General features: G+C 37.7%; 1 protein-coding gene across 1 annotated transcript in view; it reads left to right on the top strand.

Moving 5' to 3' along the window:
• METAP1 (methionyl aminopeptidase 1) overlaps positions 1–21,552 on the top strand; it is a 58,353-nt gene that overhangs the window by 25,873 nt on the left and 10,928 nt on the right. The window contains exons 2-8 of the mRNA XM_047855755.1: positions 4,062–4,113; positions 11,092–11,204; positions 12,149–12,209; positions 13,375–13,466; positions 14,603–14,686; positions 16,750–16,888; positions 18,393–18,524. Coding sequence (XP_047711711.1) covers positions 4,062–4,113; positions 11,092–11,204; positions 12,149–12,209; positions 13,375–13,466; positions 14,603–14,686; positions 16,750–16,888; positions 18,393–18,524 — 673 coding nt within the window. The remainder of the gene's footprint in view (positions 1–4,061; positions 4,114–11,091; positions 11,205–12,148; positions 12,210–13,374; positions 13,467–14,602; positions 14,687–16,749; positions 16,889–18,392; positions 18,525–21,552) is intronic.

Here is a 21,552-nt window from a genome sequence, read left to right as displayed (position 1 = left end):
CTTAACCGACTGCGCCACCCAGGCGCCCCTGGAACTCACAACTCTTGAGATGAAGAGTCATAGCTCCACTGACTGAGCCAGCCAGGCCTCCCTCTTTCCCGTTCTTTTAACAGTATCCTTTGGTCGTTTACTAATTCCCAGACTCTTCTACAATTTCATAGAATTCCTCTCAGTACTGTTAAATACATTTGGCATGTAATCGGTTTTATCTGGGAACTCTCTGACCTCCAGCCATAACTTGTTCCCTGGGCTTGCTTCGGAGCAGTCCTCCTTATATCCCTCTTCAAGCATCGCCCTTTACTTCTCTTTTGTCTGTATCACATCATCCTCTTTCTTGGTTAGTTCTCATGTTTTATGCACCATCTCCTCCAATAGCTTCCTGAGAAAGATGGCACAGGAGGTAGATTTTTGAGATTCTGAAAATGTCTTGTTATATACCCTGACACTTGATTTTCAGTTTGGCTGGGTTTGGAATTCTAGTTTGGAAATTGTTTTCTCAGAATTTTTATATTCTCCATTTTCATTTAGCTTCCAGTGTTGAAAAGTCTGTTGCCATGGATTCATAATCTTTTGCATATTTATGCCCCCCTCTCCCCCCTTCTCTGGAAGCTTATTGGATCTTCTCTTATCTCAGTGTTGAGAAATTTCATATTGTATCCTTGGGCAAGTTGCGTTTTATTCTTTGGGGGTCTTTTCAGTCTGGAAACTCCTGTCTTTCAGTTATGGAAAACTTTTATTTCTTTGATTTCTCCTCGCCCTTTTCTTTCTGAAATTTTATTATTCAGATGTTAGACTTGTTGGTTTTTTTTTTTTTTTTAAGATTAAAAAAATTTTTTTTATTTGTAAGTAATTTTCTACACCATTATGGGGCTCGGACTTACAACCCCGAGGTAGAGTCGCATGCTCTACTGACTGAATCAGCCAGGTGCCCCAGACTTGTTGGTTGCAAGTCCTTTGTTTCACAAATACCATCTCGTTATTTTCAACTTCTTGTCATTTCAGTCTGCTTTTGGGAGAGGTTAACTTTGAGATCATCATTTCTACTGTCACATTTTTAAGTTTTTGAGAACTTGTAATGTCTTCCATAATTACTTGTAAGATGGAATCCTAGGCTTGTAGAGCTGAAGAGTATCTACAGGGTCACCTTTGATAACCCTGCTCTGTCCAGAAGTCTCTTCTGTATTGTTCTTGACATTTTCTTCTCATTTTTTGTTGGTTTTCTGCCTTCTTATGTCCTAATTTCAGTGATGGCAGGAAGAGGGATAGCCAGGCTGAGGGCACAAACTGTGCTTGTGCTTACGTAACAATTGGAGTACCTTAGGATTTTGGAGAAGGGGGTGTATGTGATGGGACAAGAATCTGTCCTTAATTTTTTTCAGGGAAGTCTATTTATAGCAGTGCTGCAATAGTGGTTCTATTTGTTCCTAGGAGATGTGTAAGCCACTTTAGCAATATATTGTTCTCATTGAGCAGACATTCAGTTGATTTATTCTAAGCTGGCATAATGAAAATGAATTGAAAATTGTACCAAGCATATTTAGCATGCAGATGGTTTGTCTGGTTTAAGGAAACATTGGAGTCATGGTCTTGAACTGAAGAAAAACATTGGTGCACCTAGCATGCAGCCATGGTGGGATTTTGCTTCTAGGCCTGGCCGACTTTTAGACTGGTATTCTAGCACCCACCCTGAATACCTCACTCCTTTCTTTCCTCGTCCCTGAACTTTTCCTTGCTGAATGTCTTACTGCCATAAACATTTTTGTTACCAGCTAGGGTGGGAGAAGGGAAAAACAAGTGAAACTCCAATCTGTCTCCTCCCTCTTGTCAGTCTTATCCATGATGATGAATAATTTGGAAAGGGGAGGAAAAGAAGAGGTTGAAATTGCTGACTGAAATTAAGTTTCTTAAAATAAGTCATGTGCCTTCGCTCATCCCATTTAAAAATTACCATGCAAAGGGGCGCCTGGGTGGCTCAGTTGGTTAGTGTCCGACTTCGGCTCAGGTCATGATCTCATGGTTCGTGAGTTCGAGCCCCATGTCGAACTGTGCTGGCAGCTCAGAGCCTGGAGCCTGCTTTGGGTTCTGTGTCTCTCTGTCTCTCTTCCCCTCCCTGGCTCATTCCTTCTCTTTCTCTCTCTCTCTCTCTCTCTCTCTCTCTCTCTCTCTTTATACTTATAAATAAGTATAAAAACATTTTAAGACATAAATAAAAATCACCATGCATAATTGGGAGTTGACCCCATGAGTAAGTACATGTAAGCAAAAAAAGCTTCAAGAAGACTGTAATTGATCCTTCACCGTCATTGTAGTAATTGGATTCATTCTTTTGCTGTGCCCTGGTGTCTTGTTATTTACTGTCTTAGTTTCCTGTGGCTGCTGTTAACAAATTGCCACATAGTGGCATAAAACAACAGCAGAGTATTCTTTCATAGTTCTGGAGGTGGAAGTCCAAAATCAGTTTCACTGAGTCTAAATCAAGGTGATGGTGGGGCCATGCTCCCTGCATAGGCTCTACGACATTTCTCCAATCTCTACCCTTCTGGCCATATTACCTTTTTTCCTGTGTGGGCGAACCTCTCTTTGCCTCTCTTTTATAAGGATACTCATGATGATGGTATTTAGGGCCTACTTGTGTAATCCAGGATAGTCTCCCTATCATAAGCACAGGGCCTGATGTGAGGCTTGAACTCACGAACCCTGAGATCATGACCTGAGCTGAAGTTAGATGCTTAACTGACTGAGCCACCCAGGTGCCTCTGACCTGGGTTTTCTGAATGCAAACAGTTACAGGCTGTGTAGGGTACAAGGAGAGGAAAGGAGAAGTAGTGAACATCCTGGCCCTGGAGGGAGAAACCAACCCCTCAGAGCCCGTGGACAACCTTTAGGGAGAGTAGCTTTAGCGACACTGGTGTCATGTAGTTTAATTACTAATTAGTCCTAGGGAGGCTTTCTACTTTTGTCTTAGCTTTTTCTTATCCATTACTTACTCTTTTATGTTGGCAAAGTCAAAACATTTGTAGGAGTTTGTGAATTCTCTTAGTATTTGTACTGATTTGTTTGAGTGATTTTAAACTCTTTGAGGGAAATACTATAAAAATCAAAGCATAAATAAGATCTATGGTTGAATTCATTTTTCTAATTTATTACTTGAGTTCATTATTTGAATTCAATTTGTTACTTGAGTTCATTTTCCCAATATAGTATTTCCTATTGGTGTCTGAAATATGTCATATGAACTTTTTCCCTAAGTGAAAAGTCCAATCTTTCACATCATTCATCCATTCTGATCAATCAGTAAGTATGCACTGAATCTCCACTGTGTACCAGCCACTACGGTTGCCTCTGGGCATGTGATGGTAAACTTGACAGTGTCCCTTCCCTTACTGAACTTATAGTGTAGGATTGTCAGTGTGTAGAAAACAATGAGGATACAACTAACTAGGAATCAAACTATAAATAATGGAAAAATCTGCAAAATTTTCCTTGTGTGTCCCCCCCCCCCCCATCCCTCCATTGTATGACATGGGTCATGGTTCTTTTCAAATGCTTAAAAATAATTTGGTGACATAAAATTGAAATATAACTATGACTATTTTTTTTTAATGTTTATTTATTTTTGAGAGCGAGAGAGAGAGACAGGTTATGAGTGGGAGAGAGGCAGAGAGAGAGGGAGACACAGAATCCGGAGCAGGCTCCAGGCTGAGCTGTCAGCACAGAGCCTGACGTAGGGCTCGAACTCACAAACCGTGAGATCATGACCTGAGCCAAAGTCGGACTCTTATCCAACTGAGCCACCCAGGCGCCCTGACTATGACTACTATTTATAATATAGGCTGATGTTTCTTGCTTATTTGAAGTACTCTCAAGTTTAGGATGGTTTTTGAAGTGAACTTTTAAATAGATATCATCATTTCTTAAGCTTTCCTAAATACTGAATATAGTAAACTCAACTGATTTAGATTTTTGCAGAGTTTCCAGTAACTGTATCTTACATACAGTATTCCTTAAAGTGTTTCTGATTAAGGAAGGTCTGACACTAATTTTCATGTTTGCTCTTTTAGGAATGTTTTAAAGGAAGTTGGGCAACTCACAAGTTACTGCATAAGAAAGCAAGTAAGTAAAATTACACATCTCTGTGTTAATCGTTTTAGAAGTGGCTTTTTGCAGAAGACTAGAAGTCTTCCAGTTCTGAAAGTGTATATGTGAATGTTCTGAAAATGTAATCCCTATATGTTCTAGATTAGCACTTATTTTAAAATTTTTTATTCTTTGTGATGCATAAACATGCAAATAAAATGTGGCTGAGTACTGTCTTTGTTAATCTTGTATGTAACATGAAAACATGAGATGGTTGCTAGGATAGATGGCTTTTTCTTGAGCAGTACCTGAGAATGTCCTAATTTTTTGGCACCCTCTTTCCATTGCTAGAAGTGTTTGCATGTTGTAGGCAGGTGCACATGAGCTGTCTGGATTCTAAATTTAGCCAGACCTCTTGTTTTTGTTTAGTTTCAATTTGATTGCTATTTCAAAATTTTATTACTTTGTTTTTTGATGTTTTATTACTTGCAGCTAGATACTCAATTTTCCTTTTTAAAGTTACTTTGTGAGACACAACAAAGTGAAACGATTAGCTGCTTCTTAGCTATTGCTGTCAGCCGCATGGATCTATTGCCAACTCACATGCCCTTTCTTGCTTTGGCTTACTTACTCATCCTGTAAATTCATTTCATTAGTGGGCTGGCTTAAGGGCTTAAGACAATTTGTAACAGTTACCTGAAAATTGACAAGGGCTTTCTGGTCTTAAAGCATTGCCATCCTAATGGATGAAGGCTTGGTAGACAGTCTTCATCCATCTTAAGTTTCGTCTTAATGCTCTTGGTATTTTTTATTCATCTAACTGTATATTTTTTAGGAATTTGCTGGTTTAATAAAGTAGATAGATTATTTCATATATGTATGTATATACATATGTATATATTTATATCTTAAAACCTCATTGAGGTCAGTTCAACCACCATTTGAAGGAAAGGGAAATTAAAATTTAAAAAGACTTATTTTCTGTGGTTCTATAAGTGAAGTCTACATTTAATGGAAATGTTAGGTTATTGTGGGAAGAATTGTGGTTAGAAATGAGGAAATACGATTATGAATACATAAGAGTTTAAGAAAGCATAAATGACAGGGTTTGTTACTTCAGATCAAAGTACAGTATAGAGGTTGGTTTAAAAATGCCATTTACTTTTATTTAATATGTAACTTAAGTCACACATTAAGTATTGTATGTCTGATGTGTTAGATATTGTTAGAGCTCTTTTGAGCCAGTTATTAACATTTTATATCCAGGAAGTTAAAGCATAGGGAAGGGAAAGGTTGAGGTGAAATAGTATGTTAGTAAAAAAGCTGAGAATGGGTCTCTACCCCATGCATATGTTAACTTGTTGAAGTGTGTGTGTTTCGTTAATATTGGATTCCTACAGGAAATAAGGGCTATTATGACCTACACTCCAAGAGAATTAAATAGCTCATGTTCCCTAAGTAAAAAGAACATAATTATTACTGCCTTGGACTGAGACCGTTTGCGTTTTACTTATAGCTCTGGTGTTTACACATGGTGCCTTCTTTTAAATGGTGCCCTCCTGGATTTTTTGGAGATGATTTTCTTAGGGGTGAGCACTATTCTTGATCCCTTTGGGGTGTGTTATGCTGTTGGATGGGGACAGCTCTCAGCTGGCCAGCCCTGTATCTTTTACATCCTATTAAATTGACCCTGACTATACCATTGAGGATGACTATTCTGGAGGAGGGAATGGTGTAGGGGAAGGTTAACATCCAGGGCGAAGAGGAATAGCTGGAAAAGGGATCGGGGGAAAAGAATGTTGGACTGGCAAGGAGCCAAGCATATTACAGATCACACCGTGTTCAAAGAAACAATAGTGAGCTAACATAGGAAGCAGTAACTTTTCTTTTCTTCAAACAAAATTTTTTTTCATGTGTATTTTATTTTTGAGGGTGGGGAGAATGACTGGGGAAGGGGCAGAGAGGGAGACACAGCATCTGAGGCAGGCTCCAAGCTCTGAGCTGTCAGCACAGAGCTCAACGCGAGGCTCAAACTCATAAACTGTGAGATCATGACCTGAGTCCAAGTCAGATGCTTAACCGACTGAGCCACCAGGTGCCCTTCTTTTCTTTTCTTTTTTTTAACTGTAATGTGTACTGATCTCTAATTAAGGAGGCCTGATTTATATTTATGTTGGTGCAGATATTGGTCTGACATTTGCTGTTAATATTTTTGCCTAGTTTTGGCATCAGAGTAATCCCAGACTCATAAAGTGGGAGATGTTCCCTCCTCTTTTCTAGAAGAGATTGTGTAGAACTGGTATTATTTCTTCTGTAAATATTTGGTAGAATTTACCAGTGAAGCCATCTGGACCTGGAGTTGTTTTGATTGCAGAAGCTAATAAGATCTTAGGAAAATTTCAAGTGTCAGTTAAAGAAATGAGTCAATGGAGTATTTATTTTTTATGTGTCCTAGTGAAGACGATCACTTAGATTGCAAAGCCCTTAAAGGGGGTGCCTGGGTGGCTCATTCGGTGAAGCGTCTGACTTCAGCTCAGAATTTATGGGTTCCAGCCCCACGACAGTCTCTGTGCTGACAGCTCAGAGCCTGGAGTCTGCTTCAGATTCTGTCTCCTTCTCTCTCTGCCCCTCCCCCACTTGCTCTCTGTCTCTCAAAAATAAATAAACATTAAAAAAAAAAAGGCACGTAATGCTGACATGCTGGCTTGGGTACACAGTGTCCAATGTGTATCTCCTGTCAGAATGTATGTAGTAGCATTGGCTTTTAGTCTGACCTATAAAAGTTGTAGCACTTTACATCTTAATGATAATATAGTATGTTTTAGGTTATCATTGTTTTTACTTTATTACTGATACATTCAGTGTGTTTGTCACCTTTGCCTAGAGTAAAAGGTAGGAATGTTTTACAGGTGTCTCTTGAATAGCCAGAAATATGATATGAAAACTCTATTTAAAAAACAAAAAACTTTACACTACTTATTCTCTTCCTCTACTCCTTGAAACTAGCAAGCTTGATTTTTGGATTGCAGAGAGAAGGTGTTATGTGATAATTCAGAGAACTACTTCCACCAAGCTTTGTGAGCACGGATTAGTTTTTTTTTGTTTTGTTTTTGTTTTTTTTTGTTTTTTGACTCTTAAAGAAGTTTATTTAACAAAAAAGTTCAATATGAAAATGCATGACCTGATTTTTATATTGTAGTAAAACAGGTGCTATGGAGGGGACATGTGAGGGCAGTTGGTTTCTTCTGGTGAACACACCCATTGTTTATACTCGTTCCAAGGCTTCTAACATGATGCCAATATTGTTCTGTTCCCACTAGTTGCCGTCTCCACACATTTATCTATCACAAGATTCATAAAGGGATCGAACCCCCCGCAGTATTCCTTGGACATGTCTGTCACCATTTAATTTCAATGATAATTTCTTGTCCATAAATTTTTTCAACTTGGGAGGGTGAGCTTTGCCCATCATGCTTGCTTGGCGAGCTCAAAGATGCCTCCAAACGGGATTCGTGGAGTCCTTCACGCTCGAGCATGGATTACTTTTAAGCCTTATCTCCAAAATGCTGAAATTATAGGTTTGTTGTGAGGATTAAATGAACAGATCCATGTAAAGTGCTTAGCATATGTACAATGCCTAGTAAATGCTCAGCAATTATTTAATAATCATCTCTGGAAGAACGGAGTCAGGATTGTGATTAGAAAGTCCTGTTCCAGGCATATGTTAGACATATGTAGTTCTTTGTTATCAGCTGGCTGGAAGAGACAGCTTGCACAGAACTTTTTAAAGAATGAGGCCTGGGTATGATGTACTTTGGGCCAGATCTTGCACATATCAGGTACTCTTCAACACTCCCTGCAGTGTACCTGGCCCTTTTGCATTATGATGTTTCAAAGACAGCTTTATTTACAGATCTTTATTTACACTGTCCTGTGCTTTCATTCTTTTGACAGAGACCAATTAGTATGTAATTTTGTTACAAAACTCCCATACGATTCATACTTACTAGGTGTCTGTTAATGTTTGTAGGATTTAAGGCTGAGATCAAATTGATTCATTCATTCATTCTTTCTCTCTCTCTTTCTTCCTTTATTATGAGAGAAAGAGAGAGAGAGGGAGAGAGAGAGAAGCAGGGCTCACCCAGGGCTCGTGGTTTGTTTTTTTTTTTTTTGTTTTTTTTTTTTTTACCTGAAGCAGGGCTGGAGCTCACCTGAAGCAGGGTTTGTGCTCACCCAGTGTGGGACTTTAACTCACCAACTGTGAGATTATAACCTGAGCCACCCACGTGTCCTCAAATTGAGGGCCTAAAATGTAAACTAACTTACTTTCGAAGTGTAAATTTCCCTAGGTAAATTCTACATAGAGAAAAGAAATTGCCATATTTCAATCTTTACTTGTTTAGATAGCTCTGAGTTATATTTGTTGGAGGTCTGCTTTTAATTTTCTTTTGACAATAGATTGTGGAAGGGTCTGAATGCAGATCAGCAGGAAGCTTTGAAAGATCTTATGTCCTTCCTTCTCCCTCCTCCTTCCCCAGGAGTGTGTCAGACCAGAAAGCCTGCATCTTGATTGCTGTTCTGTCTGGGTTTCAGGTGAAAATGATTCTGGAAGTTCATAGTTCAGACGAAGCACTTGATGCAGTTCATAGCTGAAGCAGGCATCAATTGGCCTGTATTTTGAACTGTTTTCTGTAATATTGGACCCTAGGGGCAATGAGTGGAGTCCATTTTTATCTTGGGTTGGGAAACAGTTTTCCTGTTGACATTCACATTCACAGTGGCTTTCTTGAACTCCAGAGGGGAGAAAGATCTAAAATTCAGTAGCATGATGGAGCTTTTCTTTTCCTTTGCTATTCTATTTTTTTTTTTTTTTTTTTAAGGAGAATGAGAGAGTGCGAGCAGGGGAGAGGGGCAGAGGGAGGAAGGGGGAGAGAGAGAGAGAGAGAGAAAGAGAGAGAGAGAGAGAGAGAGAAAGAGAATGTCAAGCAAGCTCCACGCTTAGCATACAGTCAACATAGGGCTTTGATCCCACAGTCCTGGGATTATTACCTGAGCCAAAATCAAGAATCTGACACTCAACCAACTGAACCACCCAGGCATCGTCCTTTGCTATTCTTATTTAATAGTCTTATTCTTTTCTTTTCTTTTATTTGTAATATTATCATTGAATTTTCTTCCAAAGTAATGTGAACAGACTGGCTATATATATATTTTTAAGGTTATTCATTTTTTTATTTCTGGGAGAGCAAGGGAAAGAGAGAGAGAGCGAGAGAGTGCACAAGTGGGGGAGGGGCAGAAAGAGAGGGGGACACAGAATCCAAAGTGGGCTTCAGGCTCTGAGCTGTCAGCACAGAGCCTGATGTGGGACTCTAACCCATGAACCACAAGATCATGACCTGAACCAACGTCAGACGCTTAACCAACTGAGCCACCCAGGTGCCCCAAGACTGGCTATATTTTTGCATTCTAGTCTGTTGTGCCTCAATAGTCTTGCAATCCCAAGTTGACGAAGGGCTCTCTGCAGAGGCTACTGGACTGAGAACCAGCATTCCCACGTCTCTGCTCCTGTGAGCCACATCACCTCAGTTTCCTCATCTGTAAATTGATGAGTAAATTAGTCTCAGTTGTCTTTTTGTTGTTAGCTGTAGTCACCATGCTATACTTTACACCCCTAGCACTTACTTACCTTATAGCTGGAAGTCTGTACCTTTGGACCCCCTTACCCATTTCACTGTTCCTTTCTAGCTTAACATTGTGTGAGTCTCATATTTTAGATAGCGTGTGTGTGTGTGTGGGGGGCAGTTTTATTTTTCTTGTACACTGCAGAAATTATTTGAAGTCTGATTTTTAAAGTCAATGGTAACAGTAATCAAGAGAAGATCAGTGTGAGTTGGGAAGTGTATAGGTTGATACTTGGTGTAGGAGGGATTTGAATTCCTGCTGTGTAAAGTCTTAGGTTAGTTTTTCTTTTAATTTTTTTTAATGTTTATTTTTGAGAGAGAGAGAGAGAGAGAGACAGAGCAGAAGCAGGGGAGGGGCAGAGAGAGAGGGAGACACAGAATCTGAAGCAGGCTCCAGGCTCTGAGTTTTCCGCATGGAGCCTGATGTGGGGCTTGAACTCATGAACTGTGAGATCATGACCTGAGCCAAAGTTGGATGCTTAACCAACTGAGCCATCCAGATGCCCTTAAAGTCTTAGGTTAGTTTATTTTAGTTGATGGATAAGAGATGCAGTCAGGGTGCAGACATAAGACACCATTGAGGGTGTGTTCCATGTGAAAAGAATTCTTAGGTGCATTTCAGTAAATATAACATTATGTATTAATGACTAAGCTGGTAGGAATGAGTGAGTGTGTGTGTGTGATTCTTAATTTTTCTAATGAGTTTTCAGTAATTTTCTATTGATATTTCCCCCCTCTTATCTTTGACTTTCTCACTACATCCTATTACCCCCCTCCTGAAAAAAGGCAAATGATGACTATAAAATTTTCAAAGCATTTTGAAATATTGATCTGAAAGCTGTTCATCAGCTAAGTGGGAATTTTTTTATTTTAAATTTGCTGTGGAATTTTTTAGACTCTGTTCTTTTAGTAAGAGCACAGAATCCATTTATAATATCTGCTCTCAGTTGGGAAGTTTTGCCTAGGTTTAGATTTTACATTTCAATAAATGGTCTTCCTATAAATTGACATTGTAGAGAGAATACATTTAGCATTTTTTTTGAAAAGGGAGCTCTGGGAGCTATTCCTATTCAATTTCGTGTAAAAACTTAGAATATGTTTAGCTTGGGCCTTTTCTCCCAAGACGTTTGGATCTTTGAAGAGTCCTAGGGTTATGAACATAGCAGGGAAGCAGAAGCTTTGGTGATTTAGATTAGGGTGGAAGTTTCCTAGATTTTTATACCTGGTCTCTGTGGCTTGGTTTCCAAACAAGTGATGGTTAAAGTATGCTGGTGCTCAGTAGCTTGACCACTGAAGCATTTCTTTCTCTTTTTCTCATCCATCCACCTCCCAGAAGATGAAAAGGCCAAGCGAGAAGTGTCTTCCTGGACTCTAGAAGGTGATATTAACACTGATCCGTGGGCAGGCTATCGATATACTGGTAAACTCAGACCACATTATCCACTGGTGAGTAAATAAGGTAATACAAATTTTGCATTCTTTTAAACCAATTTTAAGAATTTTCAGTTTCCTAGAAATGGTACACGTGTTTTACATTCTAATTATGAATCACATAATCAGGATGAAATTTGCATTCTAGCTCGTTAGCTTTTATGATATATTATTTGGATTTTAGGATAATTGACAGTCCTGGACAAAGGAGAAAACATCTTAGGTGAACGGATTAAAAATTCTTTAATCTTAAAAAAAGAATGAGGTAGAGTAGATATTTTCTGGCCAGCACAGTGGTAGTATATTTCTATTTTCCAATTTTTTTTTTTTTTTGCTTTTTTTGTTTTAAAGTGGAATATATTTCCACCTTAATTTACGTATGGCTTTTCTGCTACTCCTACCCCTTCCTATGTTCTTGGCAGGTGGACCTTAAGAATCTTAATAACATAGGAATTAAGTTGAAATCTGTCTGCCATTCTCAAATATTTAAATTCTCTTTATTGATGTTTTTCTTTTTATAAAAGGAATGTACCTTTAATTTTTAAAATTTGGACAAATAACAAAAACATAAGAAAGTCTCTTTAATCCTGCCTTCAGGGATAATGACCAGGAGCATACTGCTATATATGTTTACTTCAATACATTTTATTATTGTTTTTGGTTTGTCATTTTGCTTGGGCACCATGTTGTCTGTGTGTCGTCTCAAATCCTTGCTGGATATTTCTTAAATATCCTAAGAAAGGGAGTGGCATTAACATTAGGAAAGTAAAGCTTAGTCTTCATGAAATAGATACGATATTTAAGATGTCATTTAAAACTTGTTTTCCATTTGTATGCTATGAGTGAACTTATGTCTTTAGTGTTTTTCCCTACTTTTATTTTCTTTGTTATTAAATTTTAATAATGAAAGTTACTTTCAGATTTGAATTGGTTTTAACTAATCTCTCTGATGTTTTTAGATGCCAACAAGGCCAGTGCCAAGTTATATTCAAAGACCAGATTATGCTGATCACCCGTTAGGTAAATTCTGCTGTGCCGATTCTACATTTTTCAGTTTGTGGGCTTGGTAATTACTGCAAAGGAAAGGAGTGCTTTTTTGTAGAAATTTTCTATTGCTGGCTTTTCAGTAAATGTAAACATGTTTTTCCAAGACACACTAGAACATTTATGAGAGTTAAAGATTCTTTCCTCCTCTTAGAAATATACCCAATTCTGAAAACACTGTTGATATAGCTGTTAAAGGCTACATTCAACATAATGTATTTTGTGTTGTTACATCAAATTTTAGATTAAAAATTTGTTTTGATTTTATTTATTGTTTTTTATTTTTATTTTTTAAAAAATCTTTTTAATGTTTATTTTTGAGAGAGAGAGACAGAGACAGAGAGACAGAGTATGAGCAGGGGAGGGGCAGAGAGAGAGGGAGACACAAAATCTGAAGCAGGCTCTAGGCTCTGAACTGTCAGGACAGAGCCCAACATGGGTCTTGAACCCATGAGCCATGAGATTATGACCTGAGCCGAAGTCAGACGGTCAATTGACTGAGCCACCCGGGTGCCCCAAAAACTTGTTTTGATTTTAATGTGTCCTCTACTTTAATTATGTAGTGTCTATTTAGATAAAAAATAGATTGTGGGGGCCTCGAATGAATGCCTAACTAAAGACTCTGGGCTGTAGCAGTAATAGAAATAGTGGTGATGACGATGATGATGATTCTATAACTGATACGTATTTTTTCATGACTGTATGTCAGGCATTGTGCTAAGCTGTTTACATGTGTTCATTCTTCCCGTTACTACCCTGACCACCCCTGAGGTGGGTTCCGTGGTCTTCTCTGGTTTATAGATACCAATAGTGAGATGCCTGGGGAAGATAGGTAATATGTAGCACAAGTTGCTCCCTGCCAGTTAGAGGAGGAGTTTTTTTATAATGACTTGTAGGTGCTCTTTTTTTTTTTTTTTTTTAAGTTTATTTATTTATTTATTTTGGGTGGTGAGGGGCAAATTTCCTTTTCATTTTGAGAATATCTCTTTAAAATATCTGACTTGGACCCTCCTAAGTTATGGAGTACTCTTGTGTGAAACAATGAGACTTGACTATTATTATGTCATTGGGAAGATCATTATGCTAATAAATACTACATTTTTACCTTCATTTTGGCTTTCTTACTGATTTTCTTTTCCAGGAATGTCTGAATCTGAACAGGCTCTTAAAGGTACTTCTCAAATTAAATTACTCTCATCTGAAGACATAGAAGGGATGCGACTTGTATGTAGGGTAAGAGTTATTTTTTCCCCATGAGATAAGACAGATGGAAGTGGGCTTGAAGTTCTAGATATGAAGTTAGTGATTTGCTGATTTACAAAGGTAGCAAATGTCCCATTGTAAGACTATGGCTGGTCATACTTTTCATTAAACTATTGTTAGCATATAATTTTATGCAATGGTTCTTTTCTACTTAACCTTTTTGAAAAGTACTATGGCAAGTTGGCAGTCCATTTTTTGATCCTTGTATTTTTTTTTAATTGAACCGAGTTTTCATATTTTGTCATTTTATTTTCACGAGTCATCGTAACATAGGGCAAATTTGAGGTTTTATATAAAGCTAAATAAAAGCCTCTATTGTGAAACTCAGTGGCCCACCCTTATCTGTGGTTTTGCTTTCCATGGTTTCAGTTACCTGTAGTCAGCCACGGTCTGTACCCAGGTGATCTTCTTTCTGACATATTGTCAGAAGGTCAGTAGTAGCCACATTACAGAGCCTACACCATTCATTTCACTTCATCTCCTCATGTAGGCATTTTATCTCACATCACAAGAAGGGTGAGTACAGTACAGTAAGATATTTTCAGAGAGAGAGAGAGAGATCACAATCGCAGAACTTTTATGAGAGTATATGTTGTTATAATTGTTCTGTGTTATTATTACTGTTGTCAATTTCTTACTCTCCTTAATTTATAAATTAAATTTTATCATCGGTTTATATGTATAGGAAAAACAGTATGTGTCGGTTTCGGAACTGTCTGTGGTTTCAGGCATCCAGGAGGTCTTGGAGCATATCCCCTGCAGATAACAGGAGACTGCTGTACCTAGGAAGTATAGAAATGTGAGAAGACTTAACTTCCATCGATTGATTATTGTTTAGATTCCTTAGGATATGCATTTTCACATGGAACTCAGTCATGCTTACTTATTAAGCTGGTTAGCCTGATTTTATTTACATATTTTTACACACATATTTATTGATGGACATTAGAAATACAAATAGCTTTAAAATGAAAATTCAAGATTATAGTATTCAGGGTGAAATTCATTTTACAGATTTCTCACAAAATGTGAGATAGTACAAAGGGTACAGATTTCTGTTTCTATTTCATTTCTTCTTGACTGTATTAAATGTTTCTCTTTTACAGCTTGCTAGGGAAGTATTGGACATTGCTGCTGGCATGATTAAACCTGGTGTAACTACTGAAGAAATAGATCATGCTGTACACTTAGTAAGAACTTGACTTTTATGCTTTGAAAATGTTTTTCACCTTATTAGATGCTTTAGCTTCTAAAAAATTAGAAATTCTGAAAGTTCTAATGGCTAATTTGAAAGCAAAATTTTACTTTCTTTCAATATAGAAAATATTGAACAGGGGTACCTGGGTGGCTCAGTCGGTTGAGCGTCCGACTTTGGCTCAGGTCATGATCTCGCGGTTTGTGAGTTGGAGCCCTGTGTCGGGCTCTGTGCTGACAGCCTGGAGCCTGGAGCCTGCTTCGGATTCTATGTCTCCTCCTCTCTCCCCCTCCCCCACTTGTGCTCTGTCTCTATCAAAAATAAATGTACAAAAAAAAATTAAAAATCTTTTAAAAGAAAATATTGAATAGTCATTATTACCATTTGTAAAGGCAGTAAAGAGGTAAATGTTTGTACTAAATATGATATAGGGGTAGATTACCTATCCTTCATGGAGAGACCTTAAAACCCTGGCATACATGAGTGCACGTGTTATATGAATATCTTGTTCATAAGACAAGAGCAAAACTAGTTAATAAATTATATGGTAAACTAATTAAACCTGCTCTGGTAATCAAACGCAAATCATGAAGACCTATTGAATTAGTTAAGTATTTTAAAGACGTTTATTTCCACAGTCTCTGTGGAGATGAAGCTGGTACTCTGTAAAAATTTTTTTAAATGTTTATTTTTGAGAAGAGAGAGAGCGCGGATTGGAAGGGGCGGGGGGGGGGAGGGGGGGTACAGAGGATCCAAAGTGGGCTCTGTGCTGATAGCAGACAGCCTGATGCAGGACTCGAACTCACTCACGGACTAGGAGATCATGACGTGAGCCAAAAACCAAGAGTCAGACGATTAACCAACTGAGCCACTCAGGCACCCCAAGCTGGTACTCTTTTTGCATGATTGTGCTACTGTAAATTGGACGACCTTTTTGAAATGGAATTTGACGAGGTTTCTTGAGCAGTAAAAAACTTTCATAAAATTTTTTATTCAAAATTTATAAATTCTGATTTTGGGGAGTTCTTCCTTATGTTATAAAATATGTAGTATGCAGTAGTAGCATATTGCACACTTGCTATAGGGCAGGTGCTTTTTCACTAACTCATTTAATGTCTGCAACAACTCCATGAGCTAGATACCACTGTCCTCTCTGTTGTATAGATAGGGAAACTGAGGCAGAGGTTAACTGTCCAATGTTACACAACTTGTAAATGATGGAGTTGACATTTTTAGTCAAAACAATTTGCTATGTGCTCTAAACTATTTATACTGGCTGTGAGAAGCATGTCATCAGATAAGGGAAAAGTGACAGGCATATAGTTACTGGTTGTAATATTTTTTGTAATTGAGGAAACTTCATTTAAATTTCTAATAGTAGTGCAATTGCCAGTAAAATTATGGCATATTTCACAAATCATATGCAAGTATTTATTGGTCTGAAGACTGTGTGGTAGTATGGAAACAGAAATTATATATGTTGTAACTCCCACTGTGTAAAAACATCCAAGTAAAATAAGACTTGTTAAGGAAAACCAGACCATTTTCTTAGAGGTTCCCTTGTTGTTCCATGTGAATGTAGTGATTAAAATGTATCAGGAAGTACTGTGTCATCTCTTAATTATGCTGGTATTCCATTTTTGGTTATAAGGATATATATAAGCTGGTTATAAGATATAATTACATTAAAAGTACATTTAATATTTGCTTTAGATATTATCTTTTTATTTTAAATAATATATTTTTAATAAAGAGTAGTTAATTCCAAACTAGAATCTTCATGTAGTAACATTTGTGTGTACTTGGAAATAGTTATAATACGTGAAATTGCTTTACTTTTGCACTTACCAGTATATTGGTTTGTCTACAGTCTGATGTATATTGTTTAAGATAATATTTATTACTTTTTCTAAAATGATATATTAAATAAGTTCATTAGGAGCATCTGTACAACAGTTTTTTTCACATTTAAAAAATTTTAAAATCTGGTTAATTGCATATAGATTTTTTTCTTTTGCACATTCCAAACTATTTTCTCTGTATTTTAATTTCTTATAGGCATGTATTGCAAGAAATTGTTATCCCTCTCCCCTGAATTATTATAATTTCCCAAAGTCTTGTTGTACTTCAGTGAATGAAGTGATATGCCACGGGATTCCAGACAGACGGCCCTTGCAAGAAGGTGATATTGTTAACGGTAAGAAATGTGTAAGCATGACTTTTGTCACCACGAGCAAAGCAACAACAAGGTTTTGGGACTCTGATAGTGACTTGTATTTTCTTTACTTGCTTCCTGTCTTTAACTTATCCCTTTTTTGTATTTAAAATTTTAAAGAAATCTTAAATCTGTGGAAACATTTTTTATGATTTTAAGTACTTCTAGTATGATATGTTTGGCACAGCATGATTGTGATTGACAAATCGTGGAAGATGTCAGTGAAATGTGGAAGTAATGTTGATTCAGGTGGGATTCACTCCTCCCCCCTGCCTTTTCTTTTAGTCCACTAATGGTGTTGAAGAGATCAGGGCAGGCTTTCTTACAGAGAATGAAAAATTTTTAGTAATATATGAAGATCTTAAGAAAAGTAAAATCCTACAGAAATGCCTTCCTTGATGTAAGAAATTCAGAAAGTGGCTACAGGGGCCACTGTGTTAAACTATCTGGGGACGCTGCAAGTGCAGAGGAAGGAGCTGCGATAAAAAGAAATACCGATGAAGAAGACATCCCTAGATGGTATTTTTAATATTGATAACCTTGGTCTTGTTAGTAATCAGAAACCTTCAAACGCTTACCTGTCAGATGAGGAAGCATGAGCCCAAGTGGTAAGGCTGCAGGGGATGCTTTGCCTATGATGCTGACTGGGAGTGCTAGTGGAGACAGCCAACACTTCTTGTTCGGTTGTTATTTTTTAGTTAGGGTATCTGTTTACAAAGGCCATGGCTTTTGCCCAACCCTGTTTTTCAAACATACCCTGTTATTTTTAATTATTATTTTTCATACAAACCTGTTATTTTATTTTTACACATTTATTACATAATGTGTGAGGTTTTTCAGGAATGTACGTGTCGTGCTAGCCAACACACCTATATCGTGATACTGTAGGTTGGTCAAAATTCATGGTTTAAAAAAACTCATTTAACATACATTTAGTGTATTACAGTTGTATGTTAGTAGTCTGTATGTATTCAATATGTTGACAAAGGGAAGGGTGAATATTCACAAGTAAGTGAAAGCAAATGAGTTTTTGAAAAAAATAAGTGTAGAACAGCATAAGTTTTTTTATTTAGTGATTCACTAGGAAGAGAAAAAAACGCGTTAGACAGTAAGTGAAAGCAGTATTTTCTGTTTAATGTCGAAACGTAGCATAGTCCTCCATTTAATGTTATTAATTGCTTATTGATCTTGTGTGAATGTATCCTCAATACATTTCTTCTGACATAAATGATCTAATTAGTACTGTAAGTATAAAAGACCACCATCTGGCTTGTGCTGCGTGACCACATCCTTTTCCGCCACAGTGAGTTTAGTTGCATGACAGACAAGGAATGTCTTTCAGGCTATAACTGTATATCCATTAGTGTCTAGTTTGAGAATGCAGAAATTGTCTTTCTCATTAAGCTGCTTGATGCTGTCATGTTGGAGAAATGTCTTCTATTTTGAAACAAAAATATGGTCTATATATTTGTACATTGTTTTACAGTGGACATCACTCTTTATCGCAATGGCTACCATGGGGACTTGAATGAGACGTTCTTTGTCGGAGATGTGGACGAGGGAGCACGGAAACTGGTTCAGACCACGTATGAGTGCCTGATGCAAGCCATTGACGCAGGTCGGTGGCAGTGCTGGGCACCCTCTAGAGCTGTTACGTGTTGATGGGCTTCAGATGGCTCGTCCCTCCACAGTTCTTTCCTTGCCCTTACCAGCTTTGCCTCTACCCTGCCTGAGTTAGCGTGGGTTTTAGCAGTGATGGGTATACGGGTGATTTGGGGATCCCTTGATGAGGTGGACCAGATGATTGCTTATCATCCTTTCTCTTCTGTGATTTATCTTTCTTTTCTTTGACCGATAAATGAGGAGGAATGTATATTATATGTATAACATGATAAGTGTATAGAAATGTGTAGTTCTTAAATGCAGTTTTTTTTCCTACATGTTAATTCTTTCATATTATGTTCTCATTTTAAAAAAAATTAATGCTAGATTATGAGAGAAAAATGAACGATCTTCCTTTATACTTACCTCTTTCCTTTTTATATCTTTTTTCCCAGAGGTATCTGCGTTTAACATTTAGGTTTTTTTTCTCCCCTGTACATTAACAGATGGACATACACATACCACATGTATTTATGTGTATGTGTTTAGTTAGGTTAATTAGAGTTATAATATTTGTAATATTCTGTAATTTGTATGTTTTCTCAGTAGGGTCTTTGTGATTTTTCCCAATTAACATATGTACTTGCATGCATAGATCTACCCCCTTGTTTTAATGGCTATATATTATATTTCATACTATAAAAATTTCTACAAGTATTCCCCTACTAGAATTTGGTGTTTTCTAGATGTCTTGCTATTGTAGTGAATAATATCTTTGAGTACAGGTATATTTCTGTAGGATTTTTCTCAGGCTGTCTTTGTCCACTCAGATAGCTCATACAGATTTTGTTGTTGTTTATAGTATGTCTTAGGAGGAGAAAGAATGGCTTGTTGCGAATGTTAGCAGACTGTTACTAAAAGGACAGTTGGAGTTCAAACAACTTTTTAGGTTGAATCCCATGACATTTTAGCTATATTGTTCAGTATATTATCTGTATTCACCTTCCTTTCCCCCACAATAAACCTGATATATCATCAACAAAGTATTGGACAGGACCACATTCTTTGACAAACACATAGTTATCTCTGATAACATAGATCTGTTATTTTTATTTTTTTGAGTCCATTTTAACATGCATGGAAAATGATGACATTTTTACTAATAAAGTTAGAGGAATGAAAAATGAAAATGTGATACTTTCAAGTATCTGTGTTGATTATGTAAAAGCTAATATTCTTTAGTGTTTAGTTTCTCATTTTTGGAAGTTGTAGTTTAAAACAATTTTTAGGGTTTCTGCCAGGTAGTATCTTTGATGTTTATATCCTTTTTGCTCTTCTGTGAGTTGATGGAAATAACCAGAGAGCTGAAATGTTGTTTTACAAAGACACAGGAATAGAACTTATCAAGAAACCAGCAGATACCAAAGTCTTTGTCACAGTAGCCAGGATAGAACTCTGGAAAGTGCTGTTAATACCTTTGTATGTATCATTCTTGCCCCTTATTTTCTACTGGCTTGGCTGCTCAACATGGTGTAGAGCAGTAGAGCTTGACTGTTGTTAAAATTATCCTTTTAGAATTGGGCTTCTCAATCTACACATTAAATTGTTTTGAGTCTGGTAATTCTTTATTGTAGGGCCTGTCCTGTGCATTGTAGGATGCTTAGCCACATTCTTGGTCTTTACCCGCTAGATGCCAGTTTGCACCGGCCCTCCTAGTGGTGAAAACTAAAAGCGTCTCCAGGTACTTATGAAGTGCATCCTTGGGATGAGAATTGCCTCTAGTTTGAGAATTAGGGAGAAATCTCCTCTCTTTTATTCTCATTATTTTTGAACAGGGATTTTTTGTTGTTGTTGTATATTGCGCAAAATGGGTTAAAGTTTTGCTTTGCTCCCCCGTGACTGGGGCTGATAAGAAGGCTTGGATGGGAATGCAAGCAAATCATTATGCAAGTCAGCCTTGTTCCTCAACATTATTAACTTCCCACCCCTGAAAACAGTCAAGCTGGAACATAGAGTTAAGAACAAGTACATATTAATTGAAATAATTCCTGGAGCTATTTGCCCAGAGATTTGATTGGCTGGAGGCGATACATTGTACTGGAACCACAGGTTGAAAATCAGGGAGGCAGAGTTAGGAGACTGTAGGGAGTTGGAGCACCAGAACCATGACTAGGTTCTCTGGGAGTCTGGGCAGCGCCCAGCTTGGGGGTCTCAGTGCTGGGACAGCCATAACAACAACAAGAACCACTTTGTTTGTTTTGGTTTATAGTGGCAAAAGTCATAAAAATTAAGCAGAGCAGGAAGTATATAGTGAGAAGTATCTTTCTATACCCTATCCTCAGGACTGTCTTCAGAGGCAACTGTGAGTAATTTGAGGATCACTTTTATGGGGAAAGAAGCCCAGGGGAAGTAATCCTTTGAGAACTTGATCACTCTGAAACTAAGGATAAGTCCAAGTTACTTTCTGGACATTGCTTTTTGTCCTGGTGCTCTTTCCTACTTTACTTCTTCTGCTCGCTTTAATAGGATAGCACACTTGACCTTAGAGAAGGAGAGAAAGAGATGCCTGTTTTCCATTCTTTTGTCTGTTTAAAAATTTTGTTTAATGTTTATTTTTGGGAGAGAGAGAGACAGAGTATGAGCCGGGGAGGGTCAGAGAGGGAGATACAGAATCCAAAGCAGGCTCTAGGCTCTGAGCTGTCAGCACAGAGCTCGATGTGGGGCTCAAACCCACCAGTGGTGAGCCGAAGTTGGGACGCCCAGCGGACTGAGCCACCTAGGCGCCCCTTTCTTTTGTCTATTTAGAAAGCAAAAGGTACGTCTCTCAACCCCTTAGTACTGCACATGTGTCCCTTTCTGCACCGAAGGAGGAAGTACAGGTGCTACTAGTTTGAATCTCAACTTTGCTATTTATTGGCAGTGTAGTATCTGTTACCCTTGGTTTCCTCATCTGAAAGTTTTGTAAGGGACATGTTTATGTATAGGCATGTAATGTAGAAATATAAAGCATTTGGAAAGGTTCCAGGCACATAGATAGTAATTGG

Source organism: Prionailurus viverrinus, chromosome B1 (genome assembly GCF_022837055.1).
Source record: "Prionailurus viverrinus isolate Anna chromosome B1, UM_Priviv_1.0, whole genome shotgun sequence".
Classification (NCBI taxonomy): domain Eukaryota; kingdom Metazoa; phylum Chordata; class Mammalia; order Carnivora; family Felidae; genus Prionailurus; species Prionailurus viverrinus.
This window is presented reverse-complemented; position numbering and strand designations above follow the sequence as displayed.